At 41.6% G+C, this 26177-nt stretch overlaps 1 protein-coding gene across 10 annotated transcripts in view; it reads left to right on the top strand.

The window, feature by feature from the left end:
* Positions 1–26177, top strand: part of MEGF11 (multiple EGF like domains 11) — a 291395-nt gene that overhangs the window by 228467 nt on the left and 36751 nt on the right. For all 10 annotated transcript variants that reach the window (XM_054077403.1, XM_054077410.1, XM_054077406.1 and 7 more), the window contains 6 exons: positions 964–1084; positions 2678–2841; positions 3245–3347; positions 17011–17157; positions 19772–19906; positions 23909–24037. In XM_054077403.1, the coding sequence (XP_053933378.1) occupies positions 964–1084; positions 2678–2841; positions 3245–3347; positions 17011–17157; positions 19772–19906; positions 23909–24037 (799 nt within the window). The remainder of the gene's footprint in view (positions 1–963; positions 1085–2677; positions 2842–3244; positions 3348–17010; positions 17158–19771; positions 19907–23908; positions 24038–26177) is intronic.

The raw sequence follows: 26177 nt of genomic DNA, 5'->3' as shown, positions 1-26177 counted from the left end.
ACATAGAACTGAATTATTAAAGCTTGACTCACCGAAGAAGTAAATTTAGGAGCTAATTTGTGATGTAGAAGTCAGGACTGCACATAGAATTATAAGGACAAAAAATACCTAGTATATGCTAACATATGTAGACCTGACTGTGGGACTCAGTAAGTAGGTTTAAAGGACTTGTGCTCGCATTTTAATTCCCTTGTTGTATCAGATGAACAATATTTGTAACACTGTGTCTCTCCTTTTAGCCACACAAGCTAACCAGTACATACAGCATACCCTAATTTATTCTTGAATGTTCTGTGTTTCGGTAATGTATAACTATTTTCTCTCCTTTCCCTCACTTTCCCCACACCTGAAGCAGCAATAGGACAGACCATCTCTGTGTTCTGCTCTGTGAGCCTCCTCTCTCTGACATACACATCACTTCTTGTTCAGCGTTACTCCAAAAGTCACAATCTCATGCAAATTAACTGAAAACAAGTGCAGGTACCATCTATGCATCAAAAAGATGTAATGCACCTGCCATGTAGGTTTCCCCTCCGCCAGTCTGTGGAAGATGAGCATGTACAAGACCCTGTAGATTTTTAACCACCGTGTTCTTAGAATATGTTTTCCAAGAAATGCAGAGCAGCCTTTGCACAGTTTCAGACTGTATATTTTGTGATTAGCATTTTGTAAGTGATGTTTTGCTTAATGATCTAACATCTGCTCTAGGAGGTTTGTTTTTGTAACTTCCCCACCTCCTGCTGAATGAATGCCAGAAACTCGTCCCTTTCCTCCAAGTCAATCAAAGCACTAATTGCAACATAATCATGGGAAGCAGCGGTGACTGCTCGAGTGCTGAAGACTCAGCAATCAACTCATAACACTCTGTTCACTGTTTCGAAAGAGAAAGCCTCCCTGTGCAGAGATGAGAATTTCCTGCAATTCAGATTTCTTTAGCTGACTCTGACTTTTTTTGGTTTGCAGGGAGATGACTGCACCATTACCTGCATGGCAGGAACCTACGGAACCAATTGCTCATCAGTTTGTAATTGCAGAAATGATGGTGCATGTTCCCCTGTGGATGGTCTGTGCTATTGCAAAGAAGGTAAACAAAATTCAGATTTAACAGTTGTCTGTAATTTGGCATCAATGCTTCTCCCCTTTTAAAGTGGCACAGCTGTGCAGTCAGTAACTCCACTATTTCCTTGTGCCTGTCAGTAATTCATCAGTCTGCCCAGTGTCAAACCTCAACAGGAGCTGGACTGTGTGTTTTGTCTGTGCCCTGAACAGAGGCTGGACTCAACTGCTGCGCTGCAAGAACATGTCACAGTACTAAGTGTGCTGGCAGAGCCACAGCTCCTCTCCAGAGGAATGCAAAGCAATCCCTAGACTGTTTGGTTTTTTCTCAATCACTTTGCTGCCCCATTTCTCCAGAGCTCAAAAGGCCCTGTTCTCCCCTCTGTGCCTGTAGTGACACAACTGGGCCAGGCAGCCTCCTGCCCATCTTCTCTTTAGCCCATTGCACTGACCTGCAGACTGCCTGCCTGTCTCCGCCTTGGACTCATCTCGCTCCTGTAGGCTTTCCTGCTGATGTGAGCTCCAAGCCAATCCCAGCTGCTGAGCCTATGCTTGGGGCTGTGAGGTGGCCCTGGCTGTCCGCTCTTGTTCCCTTGCTCAGCTCCGGGTCCTTGCTGTGCCCTGACGCTGTGCCACTCAAGCCACGTGCAGGTATCCTCTGTCCTCTGAGCTGGCACAGGACTGCAGGGTGTGGCTGTCATTTGAGCGGTGAAACAAGAAGTCTTTCTTCCTCTGGAGACTGTCTGCAAGACTAACTGCTTTTCTTCCTACATGCCCTTAATTCCTTTATGTGCCTGGTAGTGAGCGTATCCCATGTATCCAGTAATCACCTGAGAAATCTTGTACTGCTCCATAGCTCTTATCATAGAATCATAGAATCACCAGGTTGGTGTTCCTCTTTCTCTTATGCTTCCTGTGTTGCAGTGCCTTCCCCAAGAATACCAAAATGAGCTATGCCAGTATGGCATATGTAAGCCCTAAAACAGAAGTGAGGCAAATAACAATAAAATCTGGCATTTCAAACGTGAATTAATGGATCACTGTAGAACCCCATTTAATGAGGGTGTATAAACCATGAGTTACTGCTCAACTCCATTACATACAGCTGCAGTGTAATGAAAGCCGTTGTGTGGCTGGTAGTTAAGATTTGAGCCTTAATGGTTAGAAATGATTGCCTTGGTCTTTTTTTTTTTAGGTGTAATAGCTTCTTTAGATTAAAGAGCATTCTCAAAAAAATATGAAGGAAGAAACAGGCAGCATCAAATGGCAAATCTCTTGCATTCTCGTCGATAAGCACGTCTCCATACAGTACTGCACTCTCTTGTGCTGCCCAGGCAGTTCCCAGAGAGGCATCAGACACCTTCATCTGGTAAACAGCCAGGACAGTGTTACCTGTAGCACCCTTCTGTATCTATAGATGCTGGTGGATGAAATTGGGAGATCATAATTAAAGGGTCAGTCTTTGACTCCAAGATGGTCTTAATTTACACCAAGATCAGGAGGAAACTGATCCTAGAATCAAAGAGCTGCAGTTTGCAAGCTGCTTTTCTTGCTGTCTCTACCTTACTTTCTTTTTTCGTGAAAGCATCCCAAATGCTATTTCTCTCCTATGTTTCTTTAGGATGGCAAGGAGTGGATTGCTCTATTCCATGTTCAAGCGGAAGCTGGGGTCTTAACTGTAACCAGACATGTTATTGCACAAACGGAGCAGCCTGCAGGCCAGCTGACGGCTTTTGTCTCTGCTCCCCTGGTTGGCAAGGGGAATACTGTGACCAGCCATGTCCTGTAAGTACAACTGGGATGGGCTTGCATCCCCTTTAAAGCCGTAGTCTATAGAGCCCTTGTAAAAGTACGGTAGATCAGCTTCTCGTTTTGTCTATGGATATCTGAGGGAAATCATGCGGAGATAACAGATTGGGGTTCTAGCAGTCAAGTAGATGTATTATACTTTGCATTATATTTTATCAGAGCTATTGCTGTGTTATCTGCATTTTCTTGAACATCATTTTTTAAAGTGACTCCTCATTTGTTCCGTATAGAAGTGTTAGGCACTGAGTTGTTTCTATCTTCTCTGTGTGTTAATTTAAAAAATGCGATTCAGCATTAAGAAGGACATGATAGATGATTTTGCACATTTTAGAACAAAAAACTGATTACTGAGAGACTTTTTTATTTCTATTTTTGGAAGGATGGAACATATGGTCTTAATTGCAGTGAACGCTGTGACTGTAGCCATGCAGATGGGTGCGATCCTATCACCGGTTACTGCTGCTGTCTCGCAGGCTGGACAGGTAAAATTCGTGATTACCTTTGTAAACCTCGGGGGTTTGTTGTTTTGGGGGGTTTGGGAGTCTTTAGTGGATTGTCTCACTTTGCTCTTGCATCAGTTATAGCACTAGACTCGTGACTGTGAACTTTGAGATAAGAGATTGAGACAAGATCAGCTGGACTTACCAGTATTTAAATCACTCATGATGGTGACAGTAATTGGCATTCATTGAATTTGTATTCAGATTAGTTGAAGACGGCTCCAGCCCCGGAGCCAGATGTAGCCTTCTGTAAATAGAATCCTCAGGAGAGATGCAGATCATCTGGAAATCCTGCAGAGTTTTTCTCCTTGAATAGCCCTCTCCACGGGGGTGCAGTTGTGGTGTGGTGATCCAAGGACCATGATACGTAGGGATCAGAGAATCATAGAATAGTTTGGGTTGGAAAGGACCTTAAAGATCATCTAGTTCCAACCCCCTGCCATAGGCAAGGACACATCCCACTAGATCAGGGATGCAGATAGCCTTTTTCTAAAGGCTGAATCATTACAGCTGCTCCATCATACAAAGCCTAGTTTTGTGCCAAAATGCCCTTATGCCTCTTTCCCGGGCTTCTTATCACACGGAAGAGGCATTACAGAAAGCAAATTAATGCTGGTTTGACAAAGAGTTCTTGTGGTTACACAGAGGCTGAGAGGAACATTCAGTGAAGTCAGAGAGACCAGGTTGGAGATCTTGGTACAATCAGAGCTGCACCACTCTAATATGTCCCTTTGCCGGCTGTAGACAGGGACCATAACAGCAGTGGGGGGCAGATTACTGACCCAACCAGTATTTCACACTTAGCTGCCTAAAATACTGGTTAATCTCTCTCAGCCTTCTGTAGAGGCCCTGGAGAAATAAACTGATATTCTTGCACAAAACTGCAGAACCACCAGCAGCACTGACAATCCAAATGCATTTATATTAACAGCAACTCATTTGGAAAAGTTAATTGTTTCTCGAACAAGTTGGAAGAATGTATAGAGCAAGGCAGGCTGGTCAGGCAGCACTGGGATACTGTCGCCTAACCCCGTCGTTTATGCCTTAAACCAATGCATGCCTTCTGTTTCTGATAGAGAGGTTGTCACCACAGCAGCCCAGCTCCTAGAAGCATGAATCATAGGCAATGAAATTATGGCTAGAATGTACAGTGGACAAGTGTCTTTTAAAAATGAAATGAAATGCAAGAATGGGGAGTTCTACACACTGCTTACAATGAAGCTACTTTTCAAAGATACTGGGCATGCATTCCTGGAAAGGGCATTTTTCCCACAAGAAAATCCATTTTATAAGCTCACTAATATCTCCACCACCACTTTGCATTCTTCACTCACTGGACTGCATTCATCTTTCTTTGAGCTTCTTTACCATCAATATATCCATATGTCAGGCTTTAAAACTCTGCTGTGCATTATTGATGATCAGCAGAAAAACAATTGGTGGGCTTTCCTATAGCCGTTGTGGGTTTCGTCAAGGGAGAAAATGGTTTTTAGAAGTACAGTAAATTAAAGAGAGATATTTATATACACTTACTCTAAAAGTTTATTGCACATCTTTCTGGATGCATTCCAGAGGAAACTGCAGAAAATGGACTTTGCAGACAATAAGGTGTGGCTTTTTTCAAAGGTTATTGCAACAAATACTTTATACTTACTCCCATGCACATCTGTAACTGTTCATCAAATGCAGATAGGAATTGCTCCAAGTAAAGGTAAGAACAATATCTGTGATATCCTCCTTGCTTTGATTTGCATATAGGGCAAAATAAATGTATGTTAACTTCATGGGGACTTAATGCAAACTAAGCACTTGATCCTTCAGTGTGTCCCTGTGGTTCTGGATCACATTTCAGGGTGGAAAATATTACGTTAGTATTTGAGACCAGGTTGGAGTTGAGATGTTGACAGGGCCATGTGAGGTGCACACTGGGAATGTTGGTAGACAGAGCCAACGGGTGTTTCATTGATTCTGCATCCAATGTTTTTTCCTCTTGGCTTAGCACCAGACACAAGGATAAATTCTGCTCATACTAGTTTGAAAGTATGTAATTTAAGAAACTCTTCAGCTAGATAATTATATTTTCATATTAAGGAGTATGGCATCGGTGAAAGATTAATCTTATCTGTAGTTGTTGTGAACTGGGCCATGATGTGTATTGCAGTGCATTTTGTAAATATGATGTGATAAATAATTCAAGCTTAAATTTTTGCTTTCTGAACTTGGTATTAATTAAGCATGGCCTGAAAAAGATCAGAAAAGTTCAGGATCATGGGACATCTGAAAGTTTTCCTACCCACTCGCACCAGACAGAGAATTCACGTGGCTTTCTGATCCTAATAGCCACGAAACTTCATCTGAAACAGCATATTCTGTATGTTCATCCCACACGTGAGACTCCCCTCTTGATGTCAGTGTTCTATGTAAAGATCAAGGGCAAGATTGAACCCATTTTCTTTAAAGAGATTTTCAAGATGTTACTGATATAAACCTTCAGAGACTGATAGATGGTAGGACCATGGAGGAAAACTGGGAAAGAAAGAAAAAAGGTATGTAAAGAGTAGCATCCAATGCAAGTTAATGGCAGTCTGCCATCCTTTTGTTATGTTATGACTGCCACCCATCAAGACTTACTCAGGACAGTGCCCTTCTGTGTGTACCAGCTGGGGGAAGGTAATTTTCAGGACCTGACTGTACCTGGCAGAGGTGAGGATGATGAAGAGATTCCCATATATCATCCAGCAGGTCACAAAGCTGTGCTAACCAGCTGTATGCTTAAATAAGCACACTGGCAACAAGCTGCTTAGAGACAGACATGTACCGTTTCCATTTAATTCAGTGGGGAATTGAAGGCAGGATTTAGATCAGATCTAAAGATTATTGCACCCTGTCATTGTTGCTGAAAATTATCCAACCAGGTACACAGGCACATTGTATCACAAACAGATTTGTAGATAGCGTGGAAAGCATAATATTTGTACATAAAAGGCCAAAACTGCATTGGCAAAAGGCTCTCATGTGATACAAGCAAAGCAAAACTTCTTCAAGTGTGGACCAAAATCTGATCTGTGACCTTGTGGCACAATGCAGAGCTGAGGTTTCCTCCACATCAAGGAATGTCAGATACAATAAGGACTTAGCATTGCACTGAGTGGAGTTCTCCAGATTGCGTATGCATAACCTCACGTATAGAAATGTTACGCTTGAAATCAAAAGGAGACATGTTCATACCTATGGTTTGGTTAAAAAGGAGAAGTGTAGCCTCCAGCAAGGTCAAGTCTGGACTGATTACACTGATGGTTTTCTAAAGATTAGTAAGGGTCTCTCTTACTCCAGATTTGCCATACAATTTAGATGCATAATGCTTCTGTGCTTGCAGTTCTGTGTCTGTATGTGTGTGTGCACACATGCTTTAAAGCTCCCAACATGTTAGTGATTTGTGAAGAGGTGATATTTTGTGTACATGCAGGTTAAGATATAAATGTTTGAAAATTGACTGCTGCAGTGCTAACTGAATTTGTTTAATTAGGGATCTTACACACACTGAGTCCTCAGAGCACAGAAAATCTGTGTGGTGGAGTGTTTCCTGGAAGTCCTTTGCAAGCAAAGAGGTTCTAGAGGAGCGGGTGTCAGTCTCATCTCGCCCATCCATCTCATGGATGCTCAGTGACAGTGATATGGTCATAGATTTCAGTTACGCTCCTCTTACTTAATAAATAAACTGAAACTGGAGAGAGGAGGACTGGCTGCCCTGGTAGCCTGCTGAGTGGGTCAGAAGCTATGGAGATTGTGGGGAGGAAATGCTCCTCGTCTAGGTGCAATGCTGCATGGCTCTTGAAAGCACAGCTCCAGCTAAGCCATTCGGATTTTGGAAGCTCAACTGCAAGTCCATCAGCCTGTCCGTCTCTCCCCAGGTTGTCTGCTGGCAGCATGTTTCATACCAGAAATAGCTTCGTCACTGACACCAGCGTTATCTGTTACTACATAACCTTTAGTTGCTTACGCTAAATACAACCCTCAATAATTAAACTGGTCATAACTGCTGTGTGTTTGCTGATTTCTGGCGGTGCTCCCTTTGTGCCTGGCCCGAGCCAGGTTAGCAGGACTCCGGGAAGCCAGACACAGCCGTTGCTCCTCCTGTCTCTCAGACCCGATTCCCTCTGTTTTCCCAGTCAGACATCCCACTCGCAAACAGATTAAAGAGAAGAAAGCCAGAGGCCTGGCTGATATTCACAGCGAGCTCATTTCCTCCCTGTAACGAGTCAGTGTGCTTCAAGTTAATTGTGGCAGCGTGTATTTTGTTAACCTTTCAGATATTACAGTGGGATTAAATAGGAAACAACCTGCAGGGGGGTATATTCCATTCCTGTAAATGCTAAGGTCGGTTAAAATCCTATTTACCTGAATTCCTTTAGTCAGAAATGCTGTCTTAGCTGAATCTTGGTTCTGTCTTCCCATTTTTGTATCTCTCCCTGTTTTTTATGGAACACTGCAGTTGTGATGCTGTCACAGTTATCCAGTGAACTCGTGTAATCAGTAGCTTTTCTGAATATCTGAAGATTAAGTTTCGTCGGTAGATTTTAACAACCCAAAAACGTGTGGGGAAAATGGGATGGTACTGTGGATGTAAGGTGGAAAATACAGAAGTGTGCATCCCATAGCTAATTATAGAAGAACCCCGGATAGATTTTCCGTATTTAATCAAGACGGCAAATACAGATATGAAAATGATACATGGTGGTGAGGAAGAAACATCTTGTTATTGCGCTGGTGCTTTTCACCTTCAGGCTTCATTCACTTTTCCCCAGAGCAGTCTCCCTCTTTGCCGTTACATCCAGGAAATCACAATATATATTTCACTGTCCTTTAAAACCTCAGTAACTTTCCTACGTTGCCAGCAACATAAACCCTAATTGTCTCTTACCCTGTCCAGAAATATTGTATGGTGGCTGTGGCAGTCTGGAGTTGGAGGGTTTTCCACGAGTGATTGTGTAAGGGAGTTAATGGGGTCAGGCAGTGTCGGCCGGTCACAGATAACGGGAGCTTTGAGGAATGAGACTTTGCCTTTGTGCGAATTTGCAGGCTGCGAGTGACATCCGCGCTGTCACTCAAACACAGAAACGTGTTTCTTCCCTCCTGTGGACACATTAATTCAGGAAAACTGATAAGCCTGGCCCTCAAGGGAAGGCCTGTTTGAATTTTAAAGAAACAGTGACCACTTTGACGTGGAGCTCTAAGGTATTTTTAACTTCAGTGTTTCTGAGTCCTTTGCAAGAGAGTGATACAGCTTTGAAGAAAAAAAAAAAACCCTTTCCATTTGGCTTTCCATAACATTCATTTTGTTTGTATTATTATGACTTTCCTTCCCTTGCAGCAGTACCCAGTTTATAATCGCAGGGCCAGATCCTGTCCTCGGCTGTATTAGGTTGAAGCCAGAATAATTCTATTATCATTAATAGATGAACTCCAAGAACACACTGAGACCATTGGCTCTTCCACACTTCTTTAAAAACAGAACAAATCTAGGACTTGTTTTATGCATCTATGGGTTTTTAGAATTCGTAATGTTGTGGCTTGGCTTTTTTTTTTGTAACAGCCTGTTTCGTACTCTTTTGGTTTTGAATACAAAGCCTGAACTATCAGGCTGGAGCAGTAGTAAGTTCCTATTAAGCACGCATTTTCTAGATGTCTAATCCCATTATCTAAACCATATTTTGCACTTACCACTTTTGGCAGTCTTATCCCAGATTTTTAAATTAATAATTTATTTCTCTGATTATTCTGTATCCTTACATTAGCTTTAAACAGACAGAAAAACTGGGCATTTTTAGAGTCTATCTAAAATGATGCATTTTAGCCTCTCTTCTGGCCTCTGCCTCTCAGACGTGAAATTCTTTTCTGTGTGAAAAGGTATGCTTACTCTCTGGGTTCGACAAGTGCCCTTTAGTCTATGCATGTAACATAAGCTTATTAGAAATTAGCTTTAATTTTTCATTGACTTAATTTCAAGTGAGCTGATAAGATTTTAATGTCAGGCTGTGTGCTTAAAAATTCTCTCTTTGACAGGAACCTTTAAGTATGGTTCCTGCTGATATAGGGCTAATTTTCAAAAATATGAATTATGAAGTGATATCAAAGACTTCATTGATGTCCTGACATTAATTATGTCTGTGCGTTCCTTGGCAGATATCTAGGGGACTCCAGATTCTCATCTAAATGAGGTTTAGTTGTGTTTGTCCTGCGCTAGATTTAGTATATATTTCACCTTTCCTGAAATCAATTGGATTTTTGCCACTTATTCAGTGGGAGTTGGATCACACCCTTAGACTATAATTAGAATCTGCAGTAAGCCTACTGCTAAACTTGCATGCAAATGATTGCAGTATTAGTCTTATAAACATAGAAGACATGCGAGTTCATTTCTCTTTGTATTTATTTTTTTGGTTTATTTTCAATTATTAAAGGACAGCTTTTAAATTCATGTGAAAAGATAGGACTTGGGTGGCATCCTGGATTATGCTAATTTAATGGGTTCTAAAAAATGAAACTTGATGGTAGAGATATTCAGCCATTTTCTATGTTAATATGGAGGCATTCTATATATAAGCTTGGCTGGGTGTACAATGCGATCACCTATAAATAAATATGGGCAAGATGTGGTGAAAAATTATTTGTGAACATCTCAGCAGACTAAATACTGGATACTGGCATGCTGTGTGTGGAAGAAGGAAAAGGAAAGATCACTCAGTAAGCAGCCAGCAAGCTGAAATGTTGTGGATGTCTGTAATTGGTGAAAGCGTTTGCAGTGACACATTTAAATATCTCCCTTCCCGTTCTACCCAAGGGAGAAAAGGTTGTATTGCAGTCATCGTTACACAACACGAAAGGTTTGCCCGCGTCTGAGGCAACAACAGCTCTTGCCAAGCTGTGTTCCTACTCGGTGGCTTCACTTGGAGTCTGGGAGGTGCAGAAGTCAGGAAAGCAACACATTTCTTCCCCCTTACAAACCCCTCCCTCCTGTTCACCTCCTGATGTTCTGCTTGAATCTTCCTCATGTTTCTCTTTCTTCTTGGCCTGAAACCACCTCCAGAGCTTGAGAGATGGTAGGAAGGAAGCAACCTAAAGGCACAGGAGGACTACGGAGGACTCGACTCCTTTTAGCACTTGTTTTCTGCGAGATCTGCCCTTTCTGCTGGTGGGAGCTTCCCTTCTTGTGGTATTGCACCCTGGAGAATTCCCCGTAGCAAAGGGAAGCAGATGATCCTGAATTTTAGCAAACATTTTGACTTATTCAGTTTCTTGTGAGGTAGGTCTCTTGCCTCAAAAGCTCTTATTGCATAAATTCCCTCAGTTGGATGATTCATATCTGGGGTTTTCTCTAGATAATTAAAAATAGGGGTACGATTAGTGCTCCACGGAGGTGCATTAGGCTGTAAGGGTATTACTTTCAGAAAAACACTTACATTAATGGGTGCATAAATCGCCCATGCAACGATGAGAGAAGAGACAATTTACAATTTTTCACTGGCTGCAGGGAAAGGCTTATTCTTCATTATTTAGGACCAGATCATAGAGCTTTCATTTAGACTGATGGGCTGTTACTCACAGGAGTTGCCCCTCTGAAGCCCACCAGGGAACGATGCTGAGCCAGGTAAGAGCTCTGCCACATCAGCTTGAATAAAACCTGCAGCTAGAAAGGCATTTTGAGAACACCGCAAAACTTCATAGAGAATGTGGCTGTGGCTGCTGTTCTCTCTGTTGAATGGTTTCACTATATAAAAATAAAAATAGCTTATTTGCAGACTGGATGAGCAGCCATCAATTCTTAATGTTTCTATTTAATTTTATGAGAGATCCCTTTATGTTTTCTTCTATCTGCTGCCCTCCCCAAGCAGATTTTCTCATTCTTCAGCATCCTTAAATGCTGAGCTGTCACGAATTGTGCTGTGGTGTTTCTGACTGGATCTGAGTCAAATGCTTCAGGGTTTGCCTCAGGTAGGAATAAATATGAAGATGCAAGAAGCGATAGAAAAGCATCAAGTATTCTTTATGAACTCTTGTTCGTTGCTGTCATAACACCTTCTGAACAGCTGATCCAGAGCTAATCGGACTGTTATTCCTTATGTTCCTATTGAATTTTCTTTCACCTTTTGTAGGCTGAAGTAGCAAAATATTCACTACATGAGAAAGCATGGTGATTTGATCACAAACACAGGGGTGATTTAAATAGAATTTATAGGAAAACATAAGTGTAATGGCTATAGGAAAACTGGGGAAAGAGAAGAAGGTTAAAGAAAACATGAAAATAGGATTATAGAAATCATTATTGAAAATAAATGTATGAATTGGGAGGCCAAGGCAAGGCATCCAGATGATCTCAGCGGACTCTGGCTCTGACCTTGGCATGAAAACCACATGCCTAGGAGCCCGTCCAGGACTGCCAGCTGGGTGGGAGATGTGCTACAACTGCCAAAGGGATCACTGTAGGTGCGACAGTCCTGCGTGGTGGGCACCAGATGTTTTGCACAAAGGAGCAGCCCGTTTTAGAGATCGCGTTCAGTGATACATTGATGCTATCTCGCATAGCATCCTCATAGGTAAGCTATGGAAGTGTGGGTTAGATGAGCAGACAGGGAGGTGTATTGTGAACTGGATGGATGGCAGGGCTCAGAGCGTTGTGATCAGTGGCATAGAGTCATGTAGGAACAGGCTGCCCAGAGCAACTGTGAGATCTCCTCCTCTGGAGACCCCCGCCTGGATGTGTTCCTGTGCAGCTTGCCCAAGGTGACCCTCCTTTAGCAGGGTCTGGATGAGCTGGATGAGCTCCAGAGGTCCCTTCCAATCCCCACTATTCTGGGATTCTGTGATTCCCGTACCTCTTTTCAGTAAGATCAAGTGCTTGCTTATCCACTTTCTGCAATTACTTCTCCAAAATCACCTTGCAGGTCTAATCTATTTTCTGCTCTTGAAGCAGTATTGCTGCTGTTGCGGGTTTGTCACTCTGTACTGTGTCAACAAGTGGACAAAGCACCAAGCACCACCAAGAATTAGTAGTGCCAGAGAATAAAGCTACCAGGCATTCCAGATGAAAGCCAAGCATGACTCACCAAACTTAGGGCCTCCACTGCATTGCCTGCATAAATCCAATGCCTATTTATAAATAAAAAGCAGTTCTTTGCGAAGCTATTCAAATGCCAGAAATAAGGGATTGTTATGACTTCATGTCATGTTGAAAGACAGGTGGAGGAGAGCACAATGTTTGTGTTGGATTCAAATGTCTGCTGAAATCATTCCTGTCATCGCTAATTGATGTTGCATCTGTCTTTAGATTGTGACTATTAAAAAAAAAAAGAGAAAAAAGCGTAAGATCTTATTCAAAGAAATAATTACAGTTGTATCTGGTAGATATAAAATTAAAGTACATGGGGGAAGGGAGCCACATCCTACAATTTATCAAATTCCTGCATCCCTGAGAAATAATTAGATGCTGGGCAGCATGCAGGCCCTGCTGCAGAGACTACTGTCAGGGGGATAGCAGTGGTCAGAAATAGGCCACTGGTTCTCATTTATTCCATCCATTTTTGCTCTTCTATTGTGTTTGGAGTATTAGTTTCCAACTATCTAGAGACAAAGCAGAAGAACAATGGCAGGCTTTATTAAGAGCTAGAGACGTAATCCCCAAGCACAAGTGCAATTGCACGAGTATGCTGGGCAGAGAAAAAAGGGGATTCTACTTACATCTGGCTTTCAGGAATTTCACCCTCCAAAGTCCTTCAGTGTGATAGAGTTACAGGCGGTACTAAATCTGCATTGCTTTGACAAACTTTCATTGAAGATTATTAATGGAAGCAGTATATGAAGTAGCTCTTCAATAGATGCTTACATCCCAGTTGTATGGCAGAAGCTTTTTCTTTTTCTTTTTCTTTTTCTTGCTCCTGTCATGATGTCTGTGTGGATGCTAACTGAGTCCTTCACAGCCGGATTTGTAAATCTGAATGCAAAGAACCAACTTCAGCTGATAAATAGATATTGCTCCGTGTAAGCCAGGCACAAGCTTCTCTCTCCTCAAGTCACCAGGCACGTACCTCTCCAGGCACTGCGCAGCAGAACTGGACTGCAGTAGATGATATTGTGGAGTGGTGCGGCTGATGCTCCAGAAGGATAGGAGCTTGGACAAGCTGGAGAAGTGGGCCCACATGAACCTCATCAGGTTCAACAAGGCCAAATGCAAGGTCCTACACCTGGGTTGGGGCAATCCTCGGTTTCAGTACAGGCTGAGGGATGATGTGGTTAAGAGCAGCCCTGTGGAGAAGGACTTGGGGGGTGCAGATGGTGCTTTGGTCCCGTTTTTTCCTGCTCACGGGAAGAAGATGGTGCAGGGCAGGGGGATGAGGCCACTCCTGGGACGCTCTGCTATATTCCAGGTACAGAGAAGTCCAAAGGACAGCAGTGGAAATCCTACTGGAGAGCAGGCAATGTTTGCAGAGATCCAGTGCCCTGAATCCACACCAGAATGTAGAGGTTTTGTGGCTGCTGTCTCACAGGGTGCTCTGCTCTCTCTTTGGCTCTGCCTTACTGTGTGAGAGTGCAAATGTCCTTTGCCCACGTACAGGGGATAACTAGAATTTCACATAAGCTATCTCAATTTCATTCACAATTTACCCTCAGAACATTGTTTCAGAAGGTCTTGGAAGTGTAATTCCATACCAGTATCTGCAGTTGTGAACCACAGCCCGAGGCAATAAGATAATTTCCTGGTATCTAGGCAGTAGAGTTTATGTATAGAACTGCTTCCTGCAGCTTCAAGGGCTTCTCCTTCTGATAGTAACCCTTCTAATTTCCACATCATGCTTGTGAAACAAGGAATTTTTTCGTAAATTAGGAAACTGTGGTTGTAACAGAGATGTGTCGACTTCAGCATTTTTTGTATTTCTGGAATTTGAAAAGTAATTGCTTATCAGAAATGTTCATCAGCAAGTTCCTAAGTAAATATTATAGTTTTATGTTAAAGAACCTTGCTGCTTCACTGGCTCCGATTATAAAGTAGCTGGGAGGGATGAACTCCCCCTTCATAAGCCATCAAGTTAGGGAATTGTAAAATTAAGGTGTTTTTTTAGCACAATTCCATAAGACATGCGTGTCCGGATGCAATTTTAACTTCTCATTTACATTTGCAATTCAGTGTGTGTAGGAGCCTCCAAAAATGAAGTCTTCCATGAGAATTAACTTAGAGTAATATAAAGTAATAAAAATTGATTGCAGCACCTTTTTAGTTGTCTTGTGAAAATGTATAAATAAATAAGTGCTGTAATGGGTATCAGTGTCTTCTAGAAGCTTTCCTTTCCCCCCTTTTATGTTTTGTTACAACAATCAGCTTCACAATGACTCATTGCCTTCGTTAGGAGCGGGAAGACATCCCTCATTATTCATTACTAAAGGAAGGACTTTGCTGCTGCAAAGAACAGCCTTGGCATTCTAATTCAGCTACCTTTCAAGGGAGAGGAGTCAATGTCATTCTTCCCCAAACTTTGCCAAAAGAGACAAGAAATAATGCTGTTTAATTGTCTCCGATTATAAATAGCCCATTCGCAGTGAGAGAATTGTATTTTTAATGCTGCAATCAGGAGGAAAAGATAGACATTTTTCTACATTTGTGTCTGAATTTCATTTCTGGGAGCTCGCGCTGAGGGTCTCAAAACTATAAATGATCGTATATATGTATGTATAAATATGAAATGCACTTATTTATTTGCAATTTATTGTATGGCTTTTTAATTACAGAGAACTGGAGATGTATTACATATATGCACACACAAAGCATTTATTGTTTAAGCAATCCAAAGATTTATTTGATTTCAAAGGGAGTAGGGAAGACTATATTAAAATAATTGTTTTTCTTTATTTTACTATTACAAATGTTCCTTCTCTATTTCTGCATTCCTTTTTTCAGATTTATTACCTTGGGTATTAAGGGATTGAGCTTGTATTATGTTTTGACTGTATTTTAATGTGGGTTTTATTAAGCGCTACAGCATGGACTGTGGACCTCTTTATAAATAAAGCTATGATCGTGTATTACTAGAAACTCCATTTCAAACTGTACTTTTGCCAGGCTTGGTTAAGATTTTCTAGGAAGGGACATTATAATTGTGTGATTAATCTTCAGAAAAGTGAAAATTTGGCTCTGCAGTATTTCTTACTGTATTAACTTCAGAGATTTATAAAACCAACTTGAAACTGCACTGTAAGTGTGTTTATAATGACTTTTAGCTGATTTAATAATCCTCAAAGTTTGGTGACTGTACAGATCACAGCTTCACAAATACAGTCCATTACCTGTAGCATCCAGATGAAGTTATCAGAGGTGGAGGAAATTACTTGGGATTGTATTTCTCCTTAGCGAGGCACTAATCCAACCTCTGGCTGAGGCTGGGGCTCTCCCAGCCCTTGTCTGCATTTATCCCATTATGCAGTGGGGACATGTGCATGGATGATAAAGAACATCTTCATGTTGAAAGTCGAGCTAGGGCGTGTGTATGCCATCAAATCTTGGTGCCACAGTTGTAAGGCACCCAGTGTGGTAAATGTTGTTAGGAAAATTTTCAAGCCAGTCTGTAATTCATTTTTCCTGTTGTTATCAGTATCTACCGTGTACCACTGCTAATGCCACTCCCTGCAGCTGGCAGTGCTTGATGTCTCTTAGTTCATGATCTTGCAAACCTTTTTCAATCCAAGAAGCCCTTGATCATGCAAATAGCTCTAATTGCAGGCATTGGTGCTGTCTTATCCCAGTGGAGTAACAGCCTCTCACACAAGTAATGGTGTGCAGGATAAATCCTTGGATCCCATTTACATGGGACACACCATGGCACAAGGGTTTATTTTTAAAGTCAGCAGTTAAAATAGAAGCGGTTGAAAGAATGCCTGAAAACTCATGTTAAGCTTTCTGGCTGTGCGCTTCTCTCGGTGTTTCCAAGCTTGCTTCTTGCTTTTCACAACAGTAAATATCAAACTACAACTCTGGGAATCACAGGGAGTTGGACTGATGGGTCTCAGTCCCCTTTTCACATGCAGCCGATCCGCCTGTGCCCGTGTATGGCCCTTTGCTAGATCAGAACGCAGTTCATGAACACAGAACTCGGAGAGCCTTGGGCATGTGCATAATAATTCAGAGCACAGTGCTTTAAACCAGGAAGGGAACAATGCCCAGCAAATAACTGAATTTACACATGTTCAAGAATCGCAACACTGGACATGTTTTTGCAGAACCTTGATTTTTCTATTTTTGGTCTTCCAGTTCACAACAGTTAAGCAATCAGGCTTCAATCAGCTGCATATTTCTAGGCTAGCTATTTGAGATATTTTGTGACTTTAAAGCAATTCCTGACCTTTATCTCTCAGATGTCCTGCAGAGTTTCTTTAATGGTGCTAAGAACTAAACAGGAGTGCACTAACACCTGCAGAATTCACCTCTTTGGCATTTTCTTAATTTTCACTTTATTAAGCAGATAAAAGGATAGCTATTTCCTTTCGAGGCTTGCTTGTTTGCTCTGTGGTGTGCTGTGAGGTATCAGTCCATCCAAACATTGCTTTGATCAATGAGCAGAGTAAGCTGTATGAAACCTAACGTGTGCTTTTACATCCCTAGGCATCCACTGTGACAATACATGCACCCAGGGCCGCTGGGGACCAAACTGCTCCATCTCCTGCAACTGTGAGAACGGGGGATCCTGCTCGCCAGAGGATGGCACCTGTGACTGTGCACCAGGATACAGAGGACCCTTGTGCCAGAGAAGTAAGATTTTCTGTAGATGCGGTGGCGGAAGCAAAGCAGATAGAAATGCTCATTTATGACACCGGAGAGACAGAGCCATGGGTTTCTGAGCTAAGGGCAAAAGCTAGCCTGAAAACCGCTTCTTGGTCAGAAAGTCAAGACTGCTGCTTTGAGTCATGCCATGTTTTAATTCTTCTGGCCTTCCACAGCACCTGGCAGTCACAGTTGACCTGAAAGAAGGAGCAGCACCTTTACATAACAAATTTGGCAGGATCTGGGCCAAACCAGATTTACAGTAAAGTGGTGGTAAACTATAGGATACCTATTAAACAGTCAGCCGTGACCCATCACATAATGGCAAGTGAGTGAGTGTTGGCTATTAAAACAACAAGATGATGTTTTCTTATGTGCCAGAAAAAGAAACACAGCAGCCTGAAATAGCTCCTGCCTGATGCTCTGCTGCTACATATTAAAATGTGCCAAGGAGATAAAAATCTTCTCTTTTGCTTTATCTGGGAAGCTGTGTTTGCCCCTTAGGGACCCTTATTCACTGATCCAAACCACACGCAACCTCCTTCCTGTGTAAACAAGAAATGGATTTGTCTCTCTTTTCTGCAGTAACTCTCGTTCTTCCTGTAAGACTTGCTGCATGTCCAGTTCATGTATCCCTTTTTCTTTCACCAGTTACACTTGACACTAGAAAACACTCATCTCTAAAAATAATTTGTAGCTGCCAGTTTTTATTTAAAGCCATTATAACAGTGACCTCTAGCACTGCTGTAGTTAATGGCCTATAAGCATTTCCATTATAAACCCCAATTTCCAGGTGCTTCAGCATATCTGTATAACTGTAAAACCACTCTCCAAGGCTAAAATATGGTGCTCAGAGCTTCAGGGAATTGGGGAAGAAATTGTTTTACAAATCTGAAACCCTAAGAGTGCGAAACTTCGAGAAGTTAATAGTTTCTGACCTTTCTGAGATGAAAAAAACCAGCTTAGTTTTATCAGCTGGTGGCATGTAGGCTACAAGAGGCAAACCATGTCCCCAGTGTGCAGCTCCAGTGATCATGCTGCCCCCTGAGAACCCCACGGGGAGAAACTGTCGTCCCCACTGGGATGACAACAGAGGGGTTCTGTGGATACTTCTGCTGTTGCCTCGTGTTGCTGAAATGCCTCTTATGATTATATGGTCAGGGAATTTAGCTTGCTCCCACCTCTTCTGCGAGATCCAGGCTCAAGATTACCTTGTAAGGAGGACACCTCTGTAGGTGAAGGTAGCTTTAGCCTCTTAAGTTTGCTCTCAGAATCATCCCCATTTTTCTCTTAGAAATTGATTTAGAAACAGTCTTTATCCTGTAAAGGGCAGTACTGAAGATGATACTCAGCCAGCTTGGTCTGTCTGTGTAATCAGGATTACATGAGACGCTGGGATAGTTTACTGCTCTTAGGCTGCAGAAATGTCTCCAGGAATGATCCAGGTTGTTTTATAGCTAGTGCATCATCAACAAACCTGTCAGCTGAGTTCCAGCTGAAAATCTGCAGTAGCACAAGAACCTGACAACCTCTGTGAACGCACAAACCCAGAGGAAAATTCTCATTTGGTGAAAAAATAGAATGGACATGATATAGTAACCACTGAGCCAGAACGATGTAACAGAGAATCACGGGAGTAAAAATGAAAACATAAAGTCATTTTTACAGTTACTTACTGCAGTTTAACGTTTCTTTGCGCTTATCTATCGCAGTGAATGCTTGGCCAGTGGATGGTTTGTCATTCTACATATGCTCAGAAGTGACGATACACATGTGTAGGAGATGCTGAGCCGTAATCTTGGTGCTATACCTTATGTACAAATTCTATAATAATTTCAATCGAGGTTTTAAGCAAATTAAGCACACAGTTCGTGACGAGTTTCGTCAGCTATCCGGTGTGATTACTGATGCAAATTAGGTGATTTTATATGCTGTTACCATAATTACCATTTTTAGATTCTGTTCATCACTGATGGAGGCTGCTCCTGCAGTATCAACTGCCTGTCCCAGCTGAACACGGGTGTTGCACCTAATATGTCTAGAAATCAGCTTTTGACGTGGTTGTTTATATGTAAAATATTGAGACTTTGCTCATACACCTTCTCTGATTTCTGAGCTTGATTTCCCAAGGAAAAGGCGTTCTGAATTTCCGTTGTCTGTGCATGTGTGTTTCTCTTCCTGCCTATCTTAAAAGCATTGGAGCATGGTATCAGGTGTTAACCATATCTGCCAGTGGGCTATAAGGTCTCAAACATCTTACGCTCCCATCTTTTGTAAAAGAGTTTATCTGGAGCAGGCTAGAGACACTCAAATGAGCGTCTTGAGAGCGAGAGGCTGCTGAGAGAGCTCTGCTGTATTATTAAAGAGCCAAGGGCTCACATCAAGTGGGATGGTGTGATTGTTTGAACCACAGGAGCAGATTTACTCAGAGTTTGCACTTCATTAGACGTGGGATAATCCAACGGGCTTCGTAATTTCAGCTGTTTGCAAAACTGTGTTTTTAGAAATTAAGAAATATTGGTTTGGGAGAGAGAATTCTCAAGCTCTCAGCAATGAGAAATCGTCTCAAAACCCGTGACAGCTTATTTTGTTTTCTTTTCAGTTTGTCCCCCCGGCTTTTACGGACACCACTGCAGTCAGCCATGCCCTCAGTGTGTGCACAGCAATGGGCCTTGTCACCACGTGTCAGGACATTGCGACTGCTTGCCTGGATTCTTTGGTGCTCTCTGCAACCAAGGTATAGAGCCCAAGACCCCCATGTGCCGCCTCTCTCCCTAAATTTCTGTGTCTGTGGCTTTGCAGCAAGATTGATCACAAGGTTTCTGCCTTTTTATCTTGCTTCAGTAGTTTAGATTAGAAGAAATTCTTTATTTCGGAGGGAAAATGCAAACAGGTACTTGGTCACCCCTTTGTAAATACGATGTGCTCCTGCTTTCATAGATAGAACAGTTTTGCTGCTCTGTATTGAAGTGAATATGGAATGAGACACCTGCGGTAAATATATCAGCTGTCCAGGGATTTAATTTTCCTTTCTGCTAAGCCTGTCAGATCCTAAATGTCGATGGCACCTTCATGCACTCTTTTCAGCAGGAGGTGTAGGTATTATTAAGGAAAATTCCAGCTCAGGTACACAAGCCCAAGTGAATGCATGGAGCCTTTTTTACGCTGTCTGGGACCTGACTGGAAACTTCTAAAGTCGCATGCACCCAAACACAAGTGCAGGAGGCAGAAAAACTCAGTGAGGCAGGGAGAGTGAGTTAGATTTTATAGGTGATGAGTAGCTCCAACTCCCCCTAATGTCCATCACCTTTGAAGGTTTGTCCACTTTAAACAATAGATTTCCTTTAGAGTTTTACCCTAAAAGTGACCGCAAAGCCATTACACTGTTGTGCAGAGTCTCAGCTATTGCATACTGCTGTGGGTATTTGCTACATACAGATTTAAAAGAGATTATTTGCAATGGCTGCTGCCCTCATGAAGTCACCATCCCTGCAAAAATTGAACTGACACTTTTAATGACCTCCTTTTCAGTAAGTTAGAAATAGCAGACAGCACTTATGCAAAATCATTAAACATAGATTAAGTATAACCATGTTTTCTTTTTCCTGTGCTATATAGTCAACTAGACATTATACCAATTAATTTATTAAAATGAACATATTCCAGTGAATTTGTCCATTTATGTGAAAAGTTATCCAGATTTCAAAGCGTAAGGAGGGCTAATTATCCTCTTAAGAAAACTATTTTATTTTTGCTCAGATGTTCAGCACTTCTGGTTTTACTTTGAAATGTTGATCTATCCAGTAAATTAATTTTAAAATATTCATGTCCTAATTAAAATCAATTTGTGTTGCAGTTTGTCATAATGAGTTAGCATGTAACTTTATTTTGCAGAAAGAAAAATGGTAATTAATGTTTTCCATTAGAAAAACGTGAAACGAAGATTTCACTTTCGAATTTTCATCTCCTTGTGCTGTCTCTTGTCTGGCAGCGGGACCGTTCTTCCATCAGCAGCACATGCATGCGGGGAGCTGAGTAACCTCCAAAATTGCACAGGTTGACATGGTTGTGCTAAGGATTCTGAGCAACAAACAACTAAGCAGCTGTTTTATGAATATCTTTCACAATCATGTAGCGAGATGGATTGATAATAACTTGTTATCACTGCTAGAACACACCTGACATCCCACAGGGGCTTTTGGAGTCCCACTTCAGAGCTTTTATAGCTAATTAACATCTCTATCTGCATTGTACAATCAGCTTGCTCCCGAAGAAGGTGTTATTAGTCCTTACATTATGGCTTTGTTTAGAACTGTTAGAGGCATTTGAAAGAGTGCTGGCATTTGGACCTCGCCTATTTACAGGGGAGTCACTGAATCAATCCAGAGCCAGGTTACTTAAATTAATGAGAACAATGATTTTGGCAGCATTGGGTTTGTAATCCTTCTGTGTTGACAGTCTGGAGGACATCGTGCTATTTCACTGCGACAGGAGGTGCTCACCCGGTGCAGCCCATCCACGCTGGGTGGAACCAAAGTGTTCCTTTTATAAAGTCTGACCCGTTGTCTTTGTCAGCATCAGTGTCTGGATCACAAGTGTTTTCCTGATTCGTTAGCATTCCATGTTGCAGTGCAAATCGGTTTCTATTTTAAGTCGTTTGAAGCTATATTTTTGTACATATAAAAATCCAGCCTTCATTTTGGTGATGTTATCTGTCTCCATCTTAAAGATGCAATAAAAATATTGCATTAAATTGCTCTGTATAGAGCATTGGAACTGAATAATGGTGTAGTAAGTATGAGAACCTAGGCTGACAGATAATTTTAGTTTTTGCTCTTTCTGTGATATGAAAGCTTTTCTTCCCCTCTGTCTCTCTTCCTCTTTGTGTATTGTTCTTTTTATTGTGTCTATATATTGTTTAGTTTTATCGCTTTTCAGTTAGAGAACTATTCTGTTTAGCACGTAATTTGAAAGCCCAAACCAACTTTATCCACTCCTTCAGATAAGTCCGTAGTATACAGATCAGCATGCAGAAAACAACAGTGTATGCGTTCCTAGGTTCCTGCCGTAGTAAGAGCAGAGGATGACATATTGTATAAAGCCAATGAATCACAGCTCAGGATTTCAATCTGTGGTTGATTCACGGTCAGGGTAGATTGAGGGCACCTGCAGAGACTACATATGAGAAAGTGAGTGGCTGAAGTGGTGAAACAGTTGCATAATTCAGGGAAGTGCCTTAATCACTTTTTTGACATCACTATTATTTACCAGGATACAAGTCCAGTTCCATTTGTTACATTCTTTGCAAAGATGGACTGTATGTTTTATCTTGTTTTGAAAATACATCTGTTTTTGTCAGAGAACACAGCCAATAAGAGCAAAGAAATTAGACGTTTCATTCGTTACTGAGTAGAGCTTTCCATCAACTTTAACGTTAAAGATTTCCAATAATTTGGTGGGAGGCTGAAGATCTACGTGTCTATTAGTTTTATGTCTAGGCTGTTACAAGATGACTCTGAAAAAGTTTGGAGTTTCTTTCCTTCCAACTTCAGGAGCAAGCTCAGTGGATGAGCAGGAATAGATGCTGGTTTTCTTAGGATGCAGCACTTCTGTTTGAAAACTTTAAGTCACACATATATAATCCATCAAAACCACATTTGAAACCTAACTGAACACTTACTACAGCAAGGGGCACTGGAAAGGAAGGGGTGGGCGGGTGCCAAAAGACAAGCATGGGATTTCAGCAACTGGATATGTGCTTTACTTGTGGGAGTAGTCTTCCACCAGACTTATATGGTAAAAATACTTATGGAAGTGGCAGTCTTGCTCCTGGTTTAATCTTGGCTTCCATGATTGGATTCTGTGGGATGCTGGGAGCCTGCCTTCCACCAACATAGCTGAAAAAATACAGAATCAGAATCACAGAATCATTTAGGTTGGAAAAGACGTTTTAGACCATGGAGTCCAACCATAAATCCAGCGCTACCAAGTTCACCACTAAACCATGTCCCTAAGCACCACTACATGTATTTTAAATACCTCCAAAGATGGTGACTCCACCACTTCCCTGGGCAGCCTGTTCCAATGCTTGACAACCCTTTCAGTGAAGACGTTTCTCCTAATATCCAGTTGGGTTCTAGAATTGGGTTCTGTTGACAGACATGAAAGTAAGAGTCCCCATTACTCTTCATGGTCTCGATACTTCTTCATTAGGCTGATCTTTAGCCTAAAATGTTCCTTTCCTTTTTCTCTTGTGTTCATTGTTGAGGATAGAATCCTCTGAGCCAGCGCAGACCTCTGTTTCAGGGTTTGTACCAAGGACTGCTTTGACTAAGTCCTCCAAGCGATCCCTTCTAGGTGCTTGTTTGCTACTACTCTTTGATTTCTTTATTATTCTCTTCCTCTCTCAATAACCCCCACTCCCTGTTTTGTCTCTCCTCTTTTCGTCCTTCCATAATGCCCTTCAATAATCGCAATCTTCTAACTATATTGGATTCATTTCCCAACAGAAAAGTAGATCTCAAGATCAAGACTTTTTCATGTTGTTTTTATGCCTGGGATGTAAACAAACAAAATGGACTTGGATACTTTCTGCCTTTTCCTTCTTTCTGGAAAAATTTCACCCATTTGCCTTCAGCAAAGAAAAATGTTATAATTACTTTTATCTCTAATTGATAAATGTTAAGTCCTATGATTTCCTCATATTTATCATGAAGTAAATTGCCTTATATTTTCACAGTCTGTCCCAGTGGAAAATACGGGAAGGACTGTGCTGAGGAGTGTCAGTGCACCGAGAATGGGACCTGCAATCCGATCGATGGATCTTGTCAGTGTTTTCCAGGCTGGATAGGGACAGACTGCTCTCAGAGTAAGCAAAGTGTTATTTTTCCACCTCCGCTTTAAAATAGCATGTCTTCCTGTTTAGTGTTTTCTGAAAGTTAAAGACAGATTCTGGGGAATTCCCTGAGGTATTACAGCAGCCAGTGCCTTACTCTCTTTATAGCTTTTTTCTTTTAATTAATCTGAGTTCTCTTTGGATTGAATTAGTTTTTGCATTTGGAATTTGCAGAAGCCGTAAGTAGCTTCTATTACAGGAAAGGGAGGTCACAAGCTCTTATCAGAAAAGAAAGCTGCACGCTCCGTTTTAATTTCTAGCTGGATTCCCTTTTATTTATTTTCTGAAATAATTTTCTTTCAGCTATGACACTAGAAATTATTAACCAGTAAATGTTTTCATGTACCAAGCCCCCAGAATTGAGAAATTAGGCAGCTGAAATATTTCTATTAAATGTAATTTAATTGTAAAAGTCAATGTGGGCTTGGAGGGATGGACGATTTCTTCTTGAAAATTGCCCAGGTAGAAGATTGGCATTTGCAGATCCCAAAGTGTCATTTCCTGAGAGTGTCCCTTAATTGAAGATAGATCACAGAGGGAAGCAATATCCGATCATTCAGAAATGTTACTTCATATTCAGGATACAACTAGCATATTAGACAGCATTCCAGAGTAAAATATATTAAACTTCAAATGATAAAGTAGGAATCGGATAAAAACAGACGGCTGTAATTTTGCTTTTATTGTGTGTCTTCCACTGGCAGAATATTGCTGTCACTCAAAAAACAGGAAGAAAGGAAAAAAAGATAGAAAGCTCCACAGATTCCTCATTATATTTAGCCATGTAATTGGAAAATGACTGTTAGTTTCTGTTAACCTTGAAAAAAGATGTGTTTTCTTACAGCGTGAGGCAGGTCAGTTCAGCAGCAATCCCCGGTTAGCAGGCAGAAGGACCTGGCGATAGCCGCTTTGGATTTTGGATGAACAAAGCAGGAACCTGGCTGTTTCCTCAGTTCCCTGCTTGGAAAGGAAGTGTGAATGTCTCCCTGTGAACCTGGCCTCGCAGCAGGCTCCTGCTGGAACCTGGCCTCCCAGCCCTGGTCCAGTACTGAGCTATTTCAGTCAGACCTCCCTCCGCAGCAGTTAACCTGGAATGACCGAGGGATGGAGCTGCTAAGGAGACAATTTTAGCTCCAACTCCAGAGCCGGTTCTGGACACGCTGACTGACCCTGGCTTTCAAAGGCTTTGGAAAAGTATTTCTGATTACTTATAGGAGGAACATGTTAGGCCAAATCCTGTTCAGCTTTACATTATGTGAGTTCAGTGACCTTTTGTTTGATTTACGTCATGGCTGGGTTTTTTTGCTATTCAGTCTGGCTTTAGAGATGTCTGTCACAAGCCAGAAACTTCATTTCTATCAGAACCGGAGCCAGTGGCGTACATGGAAACAGGCACAGCTTCTGTACTTTCAGGTTTCCTGGGCACCGTGCCTTATTAATTCATGGCTTTAATAGGAAGCAGTGGAAAGTGCTTTTTAAAGCAAAAATATAGTTGTTTTATTGAAGGGTTATCATTGTTTTGGATCTTTCAGCCTGGCACTAATAACTATAACTTACTGCAGTCATTTTTGGAGGGGGGCTTAAAATAACTTTTGAAAATGTATTAATATTCTACTTGTTGAAATATATAATAGACCTGGAGGTTTTAATTTCACATTAGCTCCGTCAACAAAAGCAATCCGATTTTGTGGATGGGAATTCATACTGTAAAAAGTTTTCTTTACATTTTTACGTAATTTGAGTAGCACTCTGTGCTTCAAATGAATGTGGTAATTTTCATAGTTGATTGCATAGCAGAAGTAAAACGTGAATAGCTGTGCTTTATTATGCAAGAATTCCAGTATACCAAAAAGAAAATTAAATGACCTTCATGCCTTAAAACCCTGTCTAAATTGCCTTCGCGGATAATGCCAGTGAGGGAGGGAGAGTGGCTAGAGCACTTAGAGGAATGAATGTAGTGTTGAGGGTGCCTCTGTCAGTGGTTCTCAGTGCACGGATCTTGCCACCTGAGCTCCACGGGGACGAAAGCCCTTGCTTGTGCCGGGGCATGACAGCGTGGGTGAGGTTGAAGGTTGGCACCTGGGTTTGCAAAGCAGTTGTTGGCTTGGAAGAA

Source organism: Cuculus canorus, chromosome 12, assembly GCF_017976375.1.
Source record: "Cuculus canorus isolate bCucCan1 chromosome 12, bCucCan1.pri, whole genome shotgun sequence".
NCBI classification, from domain to species: Eukaryota; Metazoa; Chordata; class Aves; order Cuculiformes; family Cuculidae; genus Cuculus; species Cuculus canorus.
Note: the sequence above shows the minus strand (reverse complement) of the source record. Positions and strands in the feature narration are given on the sequence as shown.